The 11,786-nt window shown below is 43.4% G+C and overlaps 1 protein-coding gene across 1 annotated transcript in view; it reads left to right on the top strand.

Annotated features, from left to right (window-relative positions):
* The window catches only part of CSMD2 (CUB and Sushi multiple domains 2), a 575,968-nt gene that overhangs the window by 105,960 nt on the left and 458,222 nt on the right, over window positions 1-11,786 (top strand). The window contains exon 3 of the mRNA XM_012812368.1: window positions 8,555-8,667. Coding sequence (XP_012667822.1) covers window positions 8,555-8,667 — 113 coding nt within the window. The remainder of the gene's footprint in view (window positions 1-8,554; window positions 8,668-11,786) is intronic.

Here is an 11,786-nt window from a genome sequence, read left to right as displayed (position 1 = left end):
TGCTTGTGGCCCTGCATGGGGTGGTGGCCTCCTTCTTTTGGGAACTGGAACAAATTTTGTTTTCAGTGGCAAATATCCCCTGATCTGTATGAACCTCATCATACCTGAGTAATAATAATAATATAACCTATATCTGAAAACACTGTAATAACAAATGCTCGAATTGAAATGTCTTAACTCACCAAAAGTTTATTTCTTGCCCATAGAGCATGTTCAAAAGGGTGCTCTCTGCTTGGTAGAATCACTCAGAGACATTGGTGGGCAGAAGCCCATCTTGGCTGCCCAGGGGAAGAGGAAGAGAATTCAGCAGAGGGCGCTCAGGCTGCTCAAGGTCCCCTCCCAGATAGGCGGCTGCACTGCTGCCCACATCTCTCTGGCTAAAGCCCGTCTTTGGAGGGATGGAGGTGCTGTCCCACCCTGTGTCCAGCTGGAAGCGCGTGGTGAAGAACTCCACCAGCTTCCACAGGGACCTGTGAGAGTACAGACTAGACTAGCCAGGGAAGTCAGGAACCCATTTTTCCAGAAGTGATATTGAGACATTTGTGATAAGATTTGAATGATGAGAAGGAGTTAATGCGACAACTCCTACGAGTTAGAACGTGTTCTAAAAAGACAGCAGCAGGTGCAAAGGCCCTGAGGACCGGCCATGGCAAACTGAAGGAAATGAAGCCAATGATGGACTCGGGGGCAGGGGGGAGGGAGTGGTCGGAAGAAAGTGAGGAAGAGTATTTCATTACTGACATCAGAGTGTGGTGCAGGGTGATAAGACACGGACTCTAAAAGTCATTTTTATTACTGTTTTAAAATTCTTAATAGGAAACGCACCAGCTTGTTGCTTGAGCTCTGGGCTGACCACTCCTCCTGCCCTGAGGATGCCCGTGAAGAAGACTGTAAGGGCAGGAGCCAGAGCAGGGGAACTAGCAGGGCCAAGCCATCTAGGCTTTGGGGATCTATGTAGGGATTCTGATCTCGATCCTAAGAATATGAAAAGGCATCGGTAGATTTCAAATTGAGAGAGTGAGGAGTATGGGATTGTGGACATCACCAGTGTTCAAGACTCTGGATTTCTCTGGGCAGGAAGGCAAAGGGAAAGAAAAGAAAAGGTATCTGAGGAAATGAGAAAGATGATAAGCCTTGGGAAAGCAGAGGGTGAGTGCTGTTTACACGCGTGGCTGTGCACCTGTTTGCGAGATACTGTTCTCTGTGCATTTTAGAGTCAGCAGGGAGGAGAGCCAAGAGCAATGGGGGCCTCTCGCCCTCCTTTCATCATTTTACCCCATTTCTCTACTAAATCTCAACCTTACTATGGAGGGTACCTCCCTCCTTTCATTATGGTATTTAAACTTGTCTGAGAAAAGATGAGGAAGTCTGAAAGTTTTATTTGCTCGTTCCCACGGGCAGCGTGATAGATCCCGACTGCAGGGTCATCAGCTTCTCTGAAATCGATCTGGAAGATAATGAGTAGGTGGAGGAGGGGGCAAGATGATGATTCAAGTACCCAGCTTGGGGCGGGGTGGGGAGAGTCACACGTTCACATCAGCCCGTTGAGGACTCCTCCCTGCTGGAAACAACCTACCAACCAACCCTGTGATAAATAGCAGAGCACTGGTAAATATCTGACCGGAGAAAATGCCTAGGAAGCTGCATTACCATAGATTGCAAGTGATAAAACTGTAATTGTTTGTTGACCAGTATACATTAGCTATTCACAGCTTGTGTCAATATAGCACCAAGCAAGTAGGGTCTAGGAATCTTTAATGGCAGCACAAAATCCTGGAACTAACATGGGGATTAAGATCAACAATTTCTACTTAGTGAGAGGAATGCCGTTCCCAGAGGGGACTTTGCGAGGGAAGCCCTGGTGAGGTTCGAGATTCTTCTAGGAGGCCCTGTCTTATTGAACATCCCTAAGCAGGGTGTCTGGGAAAGGTGCAGGGGGCAGGGGGGAATAATTCTGTTGGACATAGGTGGATGAGAGATGAGTGAATTGGGCCCACTTGAAGGCAGAGGGAAGCACAGCCTGCTTGGGTGGGGCCTAGGTCTGGCCTCATTAGGGACAATTGGTTATTTTAATTCATAGAATCTAACGGGCTGGTAGCAATCCCACATAGGAATATTCGGTAGGGGGGATGGGTATCTGATGCATTCTTGAGTCAAAATGTTCCTGGACGAACAGAGTCCAGCTGCCTGTCACAGTCAGCCAGTGTGAAGTGATGGGGTTAGGTCCACCAAACTTCACTTGTCAGAAGGTCAGGATTCTGGGGAACAGTGAGAGTAGCCTCTCCAAGACTATTCTATTCTTCCATTTCCAAAATCACAGTTTTATGCATAATGGTTCAAGGCAAAGACCACACCGACCCCTATTCCAAATAATAATCAGCATAACTCAGTGACCTGTTACAACATTCCAATTTAAAAGTTAATCTTCTGAATCAATCCCTTCAAACTACTCAAGATAGGCATCTTTAGGGTGGGAGCTAAATTTACAAAACAGTAAGAATGGGAGACAGGGGTGAAGGTCAGGCAGGACCATCTGTGTCACGTCTACCCTAGCCTGCCAGACTCCATCTTATTCTCACTACCTGTGCTTTCAAATGGGGGGCCAAGGGCAGGCTAGTGGCCATCCTGTGGCCTGGGTTATGGATCTGGTGGTCAGTACACTTCCAGCAAGGTCTCAGTCAGGGCTATAGGTGGGGGCAGGGAGGGAGAAATCTGGGTGTTGGCCTAGACTAAAGTGGCTGAAGTGAGGGGCCTGGCAGGGACCAAGTGGGAGCTTGAACACCCCTCCAGACAGACTGAGGTGAGGTCCGACGTGATGGAGGACTGGGGTGCTCCCAGAGGAATAGTTCTAAAAATTTTTCTGTTTTGAAATACTTATAGACTCCCAGGAGGGATCCTGTGTAGCCTCCACCCTGTTTCTTCCAGTCCTTACATCTTATGTGACTATAATTCAGTATTAAAACTGGGAAACTGATGTCGGTGCTGGACGGTGCCGTGTGTGTGTGTTTCCACGTCATTTTATCACATGTGCAGACTCACACGCCCACAGCCGGTAGGATACAGGACTCCATTTTCCAAGCCACCGCTAGCCTGCTCCGGGGTCTCCTGTTGACTTTTACGCGCCTCAGATACACTTTCCCATTTTCATTTCAAGAATATTATATAAATGAATCGTATGACATGGGATCTTTTGAGATTAGCTTTTATAAAAAAAAAATAGATATTTTCTACTTTGCTTAAAGTCCTTGAGGTCCACCCAAGTTATGTCATGTTAGTGATACTTTGTGCCTTTTTATTACTGAGTAGTAGTCCGTCCCATCCTGTGGACGTTTTATTGATTTTATCGCGTTGTAGGACATTTTGTTTGCTTCCAGTCTGGGCTATTACAAATAAATCTCTCATGAACAATCACACAGGGTATTGTGTGGACGTGAGTTTCCATTTCTCTAGGGATGAATGCACAGGGGGGCGATTGCTGAGTTGTATAATTCAAGTATGGTCTTTTTCTTTTTTTAAAGAGACTGTCAAACTATTTTGCAGAGAGACGGTACCTTTTTACACTCCATCCAGGAAAGTATGAAAGGTCCAGTTTTTCTGCATCATCACCAGCATTGTATAGTGTCACTGTAGGATTTTTATTTAAGCCATAATGAGTATGTGGTCATATCTCATCATGGTCTTAATTTGTGTTTTTTCCTAATGGCAAATGAGGTTGAAGATCTTTTCCCAGCTTGTGTCAATATAGTACCAAGCAACCAGAGTCTAGGAATCTCTGCCATCCAGATTTTTTTTTTTTTTTTTTTGAGACAGAGTCTCACTTTGTTGCCCTTGGTAGAACATTCTGACATCATAGCTCACAGCAACCTCAGACTCTGAGGCCGAAGAGATCTTCTTGCCTCAGCCTCCCAGCTAGCTGGAAGGCTACCATAACAGATGCCTACCATAACACCCGGCTATTTTTAGTAGAGATGGGGTCTCACTCTTGCTCAGACTGGTCTCAAACTCCGGAGCTCAGGCAATCCATCCGCCTCAGCCTCCCATAGAGCTAGGATTATAGGCGTGCGCCAGTGTGCCTGGCTTGTGATATTGTTTTTGGTGACATGTTTCTTCATGTCTTTTCCTGATTTCCTAACTGAATTGTTGGATCCTGGCCTTGAACTCAATCTCAGGGGAAGAGTCCTCCATCTTTCACTATTGCATGTGCTATTAGCTATAGGTCTTTTTGAGATGTTCTTTAGCAAGTGGAGAAAATTTCCCTTTATTTGTAGTTTTTGGAAGGTTTTTCTCTTAAATCATACATGGGCATTGAATTTCTTCAAATACTTTTTCTGCCTCAGTTGGTAGAGTCATGTGATTTTTCTACTTTTTACCCCGTTAATATGGCCTGTCACATTGATTGATTTTCACTCTTGCATCCTTAGAATAAACCTCACTCGGTCGTGGCGTGTAATTATTTTATATGTTGCTAAATTCTCTTTGCTAATATTTTGTTAAAGATTTGGGGTTTATATTTGTGTGAAATATCGATCTTTACTTTTTAAAATTTGTACAGTCCTTGGTATCAGGGTAACACTGGCCTTTTCATATGAGTTTGGAAGTTTTCTGTTTTCTGAAAGAAATTCTTCAGAGAAGAATTGGTGTTAATTCTTCTTCCTGTGTTTGTTAGTTAGTATTCTCTGGTGAAGATATCTAGGCCTGGATATTTCTTTTGGGGGAGTTTTAAAACTACCAATTCAATTTTCTTAATAGTTATAGGGCTAATCCAATGATGTATTTCATACTGGGAAAGTTATGGTAGTTCGTGCTTTTCAAGGAACTAATCGCTTGTATTCAATTGTGTTAAATGTGTGTTGTATAATTTGTGATATTTCCTTATTATCTTTTTGATAATTGTGAGGCCAGTCTGTTTTCCTTAACGCTTGCTAACTCTGGCTATTTGCCAATCAGGTGAAAAATGAATCTTGTGGATTTATTTTTTTCTCTTCTTTTTTAAAATTTCAAATTAATATGAGGGTACAAATTTCTGGATTACATCATTCTCACTTCCAGGGGCTCCTTTACAAACCAGTTCAGTTGTAAAGGAGCCCCTTACCCAGGGGGCATGTTATACACCCTGACAATGTGCACATCACCCCTGCCACATGCCTCCCTCGTTCTCCCAATTGTCCCCCCATCCCTTCCCTTCTACCCTTCCCCTGCCCCCCTACTAGACTATATTTGTGTTTTATTATTTATATGAGCAAGTAATTATTTGTATATTGGTTTCATATTAGTATCGAGTACATTGGATATTTATTTTTCCATTCTTGGGATACTTTACTAAGAAGAATGTGTTTCGAATCCATCTAGGTAAATGTAAAGGATATCAAATCTCCATCTTTTTTTATGGCTGAATCTATGTATATGTATCCATGATCCATTCATGGGTTGATGGGCATTTGGGCTGCTTCCACGACTTGGCAATTATAAGTCGAACCACAACAAACATTCTGGTGCAAATGTCTTTGTGGTAAAATGATTTTTTTTCTTCTGGGTAGGTACCTACTAATGGGATTGCTGGGTGAAATGAGAGGTCAACTTCTAGTTCTTTGAGGATTTTCCACACTTCTTTCCAAAGTTTGCGATCCCACCAGCAGTGTAAACGTGTTCCCTTCTCTCCACATCCACGCCAGCATCTGCAGTTTGGGGACTTTGTGATGTGGGCTAATCGTACAGGGGTTAGGTGGTATCTCACAGTGGTTTTGATTTGCATTTCTCTAATGATCAGTTTGGCACGTGGCCATTTGTTGGCCCTTTGTCAGCTTTGGAAAGTTTCTGTTCAAGTCTCTTGCCCACTTCCAGGGGAGGTTGTTTGAGCTTGCCTTATGGTTTGAGTTCTCTGTAGTTATTGGCCGTTTGTCAGATTTATAACATGCAAAAATCTTCTCCCATGCCAAAGGCTGTCTGTTTCCTTTCTTTGTAGTACCCTTAGCTGTGTGAAAGCTCTTTAGCTTGATCAAATCTCAATTATTTATTTTTGGTGTTGCTGCAACTGCCAGGGAGGGTCTTCCTCATAAGTTTTGGCCCAGGCCAGCATCTTCAGGCGTTTCCCCCACACTGTCTGCTAGAGTCTTGTGGATTTAGTTTTGGTATTTTGTGATGTTAATTTGGTGGATCCTCTTTCTGTTTTTGTTGGCTCCTACCCTTCGCTCTTTTCCTTTTAGTTCTTCATCCGTTTCCTACTGATTTATAAGTGTCCTTTCAGTTCTAAATACTCACCCTCTTCCTGTCACATATATAATCTTTCTGTTTGCATTTCCCTCATTACCTTTTTATGCTTCCTTTTGTCACCCATCCATGCTTTATAACTTTCACATAGTTACAATAAATCCATCCATAGTTTTCTTGAAGGCCTCTGGAGTTTCATGTTGTCTCCGTCAGTACTCCATCAATTGCAAGAGATAGAAATCCAGATCTAGCTAGTTTTGAGAAAAGACTAAAAGGAAAGGAGAGAAAGAATGTTGGCTGGTGTAACTGGGCATTGAAGAGAGAGAGTTCTCTGCATGGCTGGATCCAGGATCTGAAGACTAATCATCAGGGCTCTCTGCCTCTCTTCTCTTACCACTGCTTAGCTTTTGTTTATATCTACGTGATGACACCATTTTCTCCAAAGCAGATAGTCTGTGTGTGTTGATAAAAACGCTGCTGGTAGCCCCAGCTTATATTCTAATGATTTAAGATCCAAAAAATAAAAGACTTCGAGAGTCTATATACGTCGCAGTGTATGGCACACCTCTTGGGGGTGGGATGCAATTATAAGAGGGACTTCAACAAATGCAATCAGTGTAACCTAACTCTTTGTACCCTCAATGAATCCCAAACAAAAACAGAGCCTATTAACAGGGTGGCCATAAATTCCATGTGCAATTTAAAATGGCATGCTCTTTTAAGCTGCAAACAAACTTTATGGCCACCCTGTATCATATTCTGTGTAAAGAGTTAGAAGGACCCTGCTTGGGTGTGTGGACCCTCTTCCCTCTCTCTCATACCTTGAGCCAGTCCATAAACATGAGAAACAGTGTGTCATGCATAATTATTTGCTCAACTCCGTGGCTGGTGGGCAGGTGGGATTACTTATCAGAACCCCAGGCTGTGGACAGCTCCCTGGAAGACTGATGGGCAGGTAGAAACAAAGGGAATCCTCTCTTCCCTTCTAACACGCATGGCTTCGTTATTTTATGTATCATTTTGGCCCATGAGAAGGAGAGAAAGAGAATATGAATTTGGGGTGAGGTGGGGATCTTTTGATGACTATCTTTACCCTGGAAGAAAAGATGACCTCGAAACTTATTTGCTGGCCTGTTTCATAATCTAATCACTTTTCTTCTCTTTTTCTTGAGTTTATCCTGAGTTCACATGAATCTTAGAAAATGAGAATGGTGGGAAGGGTTTGCACAGTGGGTGTTAACAAATATCTGTTTTAACCTGTCTGAGCCCATTCTTCACGTCCTTCTGGGATATCCTGGGCATCAAGGTATTGGATAGCATTGGAAGGTACAGAGTGGGCTCCAGGAGCACCATAGATACTCCAGACTACCTAGAATTGGGGATAGATGGAAAGCCGGAATTTCTTCCAGATCCTGGATTGGACTGGGGGAGGGTAGGCTGAGTCTAAGTGAGAGGGTTAAGGATGCAGGTGCCACCTGTGTGGCCACCTCACTCCCACCTGTGTACATCATCAGGTCTCCCGTGGGGGCCACCACACATGGACGCCCAGGGGAGTCATTCTAAATGTCTTCCCAAGTGTTCCCTGGAATCTTTTTAACTTTAGAGGAATCTTTCAAAATGACTCTTTCATGCTAAACACATATTATCTCTGGTTCAACTCTCCCTTTAATTTCACCCCACTTTCCTTTTCTTCCCTTAAATCCCAGAAAGACAATTTAAACATTTTAATTTCAAAAGCATGCACAGCGTGATCCCATTGGTATGAAATTATGCTGTTGAATGCGATTCCATCTATTGATCCTTCCATCTCTCTGTATGTCAACTGTCAAGAATGATTATTTCTAGATTGTGTTGGGTTTTCATTTTTCGCTTTCTTCTTTTTTAAGCTAATAAGCACCTATTTCTATAAAAGCAGTAGACATGCCTTTTAAAGTCAGCGATAAGACGCATCCACATCCTGCTACTTAGAGTTGGATACATCTCCCTCAATGTGTGAGTAAATATTGTCTACTGGCAATTATTGGTTGCAAATTCATGGGGAGGCTTACAGGACCTCAGCCAGAAAGAGAGGAGACAGGAGAAGAATCGAGAAGAGGAGAAAAGAAGACACACATGAGGCAGGGGATTAGGCCATGGGGGGTCATGGCCTCGTGTTTCTGTGGCAAACTGCTACCTTTCATCCCCTCTGCTTGAGAATCGTTTTTGTCTTTGCCTCAAGTCAGGCTCCTTTTATATCCCTTCCTGTGCCTAGAGCAGCACTGTACATTCAGGAGGTGCTCAATAAATGCTTAAGGATGTGCAGTTTACCATAAGAAACTAATACTAATTGCACCTTGTTGACTTTCAGGCTCACGGGCTTTCAGCTGCCAGCCACCATTGTCAGCGCGGCCACCACCCTCTCTCTGCGTCTCATCAGCGACTACGCGGTCAGTGCCCAAGGCTTCCACGCCAGCTATGAAGGTAGGTGTGACGGGAGCCTGGGAAGCGATGTCCTAATAGCCACAGGCAGGTCTGTCTCTCCTGGCTGCAGGGAAGGAAAAGTTCTTGCGATTCAAAGCTTGCGCCTGTCCTAACAAGGTTGCTCACGAGCCAGAAACTCAGTTACTTCAATTGCCCCTCTCATGTTCCTGGGAAGCCGAGAATTGCAGTCAGAGCTCAGCTGCAATAGTTTATCCTGAGGGCCTGGTAGCATCTACTTCTCGGTTCCCTTTAACTCGGTTTTGGTGTGTTTTCATTTTTTTTCAGTTTTGTTCTATATTGGGTTTAATTGTATAAGGTACCTCAGGTTGTTTTTGAAAATAAAAGAGATATAAGCCCGAAGTAAAAGAAATAATCCAAGCAGCCAGAAGCTCGATGTAACGACTGCAGAAAGTCACTTTGATATCATTCTGAAAACAATCGATTTTTCCTTAATAGCATGGATGGGGGGGTTTGGGTTTGAGCTAAGCAAATAATTTGCACGTCTCTCAGTCTGTTTAAATACGGTGTTAAAATTCAAATTAACACTAATATCTTCAGATTATACACTATTATTATTATTAACTTTATTATGTTAGTTCAGAAGGTGGTACTTCGAGATCTCTGTCATTTCCCTGGGAAATTTACATCTCATTAATAGGTAATTATGCTGCTCTTGGCTAAGACCTGCGCTGCTATTTTGTGTTCAAATCATTAACAGGCATATTTTAAGACTGTTAATGATAATTAATAACAATAATGATATAACACCCTAGCAAAGCATGCCAGTTATTAGAAAGCTTTTTTCCTTTGCCTTTGTTTAAAAACTTAAAGAATAAGCGATGCTTTTTCTTGAATGAAGCTATCCTGATACATAAATAGACACCACCTTTGTCTTGGCCAGGGGTAAACCACATAAAGAGGGCAAGTCTTACCTCCTTGGCAAAAGCCACCCCTGGCGGTAGGGGCATCGGGGGCACTTGGCTGCTTGAACCCGACGAATTGAGGGCTCCTGAGAAGGCCTCTGTTATTTTTAACTAAAGATTTCCAAGAACGTTCCACATGCCTTTTAATGAATGGCTCCTGACAAAGACCTGCCTGTCTTTGAAGTGGGGACTCCTGAGATAACCCAATTTCTTTTTTTTTTTTTTAAATATCAGATTAATATGAGGATACAAATGTTTAGATTGGCTTGTTTTCATTTCTAAGGTAAAAGTTCAAGTGACAGTTGAGTCCCTCACCCAGGGGGTGTGCTGGACACCCCCACATTGTGCACAGTAGGTGAGATCCTGCCAATCACCCTCCCTCCTTCTCCCTCCTCCCCTTCCCTCCCTCCCTTCCCCCTCATTAGACTATACTTGTGTTATTTCTTTCGTGTTAATTGCTTATATATTGGCCTCATATAAGTATGGAGTACTTTGGATACTTTTTCTTTTCCATTCTTGAGATACTGTACTGAGAAGTATTTCACCTCCATCCAGGTAAACACAAAAGGTGTAAAGTCTCTGTCTTTTCTTATGGCTGAATGGAACTCCATGGTATACCATAGTCTGTTAGTCCATTCATGGGTTGATGGGCACTTGGGTTGCTTCCACGTCTTTAAAAAAAATAACAATCAATATCTCCCACTATCAAATCCAATTTTGGTCAGCTGGGCTATACTTTCACCCCATCCTAATTCCAAAGTAATTCTCTCCAAGGTTGATCTACAAGCTCATTGCTAACATAGGCCTCTTCAGAAGCTTCTCAAGTCCCTCTGGCCATGAGCTCCTTCTGCAATATTTTGCCCTTGGGGAAACTGACCATATGTGGGGGAGAGAGCAGACGGGAGGGGAACTGAGTCAGTGGTTCTGAGGAGGTGTCTACAGAGATTCTGGGAGTGACTGACACATGGGGGACCTGGGCCCTCGTGGTGTCCACATTCAGCAAGCCTTCTGGGTCTTTGTGAGAGGCCCAGACTTTTATGAGGCTTGGGGGGAAAAGTGTCCCGATGGACTCAGTGCCCATAGCTCAGTGGTTAGGGTGCCAGCCACATACACCAGGGCTGGTGGGTTTGAACCCAGCCTGGGCCTGCTAAACAACAGTGACAACTGCAACAAAAAAATAGCTGGGCATCGTGGCAGGCATGTGTAGTCCCAGCTACTTGGGAGGCTGAGGCAAGAGAATTGCTTAAGCCTAAGAATTTGAGGTTGCTGTGACCTGTGTTGCCTTAGCACTCTACCGAGGGTGACATAATAACACACTGTCTCCAAAAACAAACAACAACAAAAAAGTATCCCAGTGATCCCTGGCCACACTGCCCTGTTAGGAAAACAAGCACTCCTCCATCAGGCAGAGAAGATCTGTGGATACATTCACAGAGCCCTTTGAAAACAGAGTTTCTAGCCTGGAATTTAGGCTCTATAGCAGGGCATCAGGACGTCTGTAACTAGGATCTACAGAGAACTCAAATTAATAAACATAAAAAGAGCCAACAATCCCTTAGATCACTGGGCAAGAGAGATGAATAGAGCCTTCTCTAAAGAAGACAGACTTGAATGGCTAACAAACAAATGAAAAAGCACTCATCATCCCTAATTGTTAGAGAAATGCAAATCAAAACCACTCTGAGGTCTCATCTAACCCCAGTGAGAATGGCCCACATCACAAAGTCTCAAAGTTGCAGATGCTGGCATGGTTGTGGAGAGAGGGAACACTCTTACACTGCTGGTGGGACTGCAAACTAATACAACCTTTTTGGAAGGCAGTATGGAGAACCCTCAAAGAGCTCAAGCTAGACCTCCCGTTTGATCCTGCAGTCCCATTGCTGGGCATCTACCCAGAAGAAAAAAATCCTTTTACCACAAGGACACTTGCACTAGACTGTTTATCACAGCTCAATTTACAATCACCAAATTGTGGAAACAGGGAAACAGCCTAAATGCCCACCTACCCAGGGATGGATTAACAAGCTGTGGCATATGTACACCATGGAATACTATTCAGCTACTAAAAAAGATGGAGACTTTACATCATTTTTATTAACCTGGATGGATGTGGGACACATTATCCTTGGTAAAGCATCACAAGAATGGAGAAATAAGAATCCTATGTACTCAATTCTGAAATGAGGACAATTAAGG

This window comes from Otolemur garnettii, unplaced genomic scaffold (assembly GCF_000181295.1).
Source record: "Otolemur garnettii isolate 467f Iridium unplaced genomic scaffold, OtoGar3 scaffold00204, whole genome shotgun sequence".
NCBI classification, from domain to species: domain Eukaryota; kingdom Metazoa; phylum Chordata; class Mammalia; order Primates; family Galagidae; genus Otolemur; species Otolemur garnettii.
Note: the sequence above shows the minus strand (reverse complement) of the source record. Positions and strands in the feature narration are given on the sequence as shown.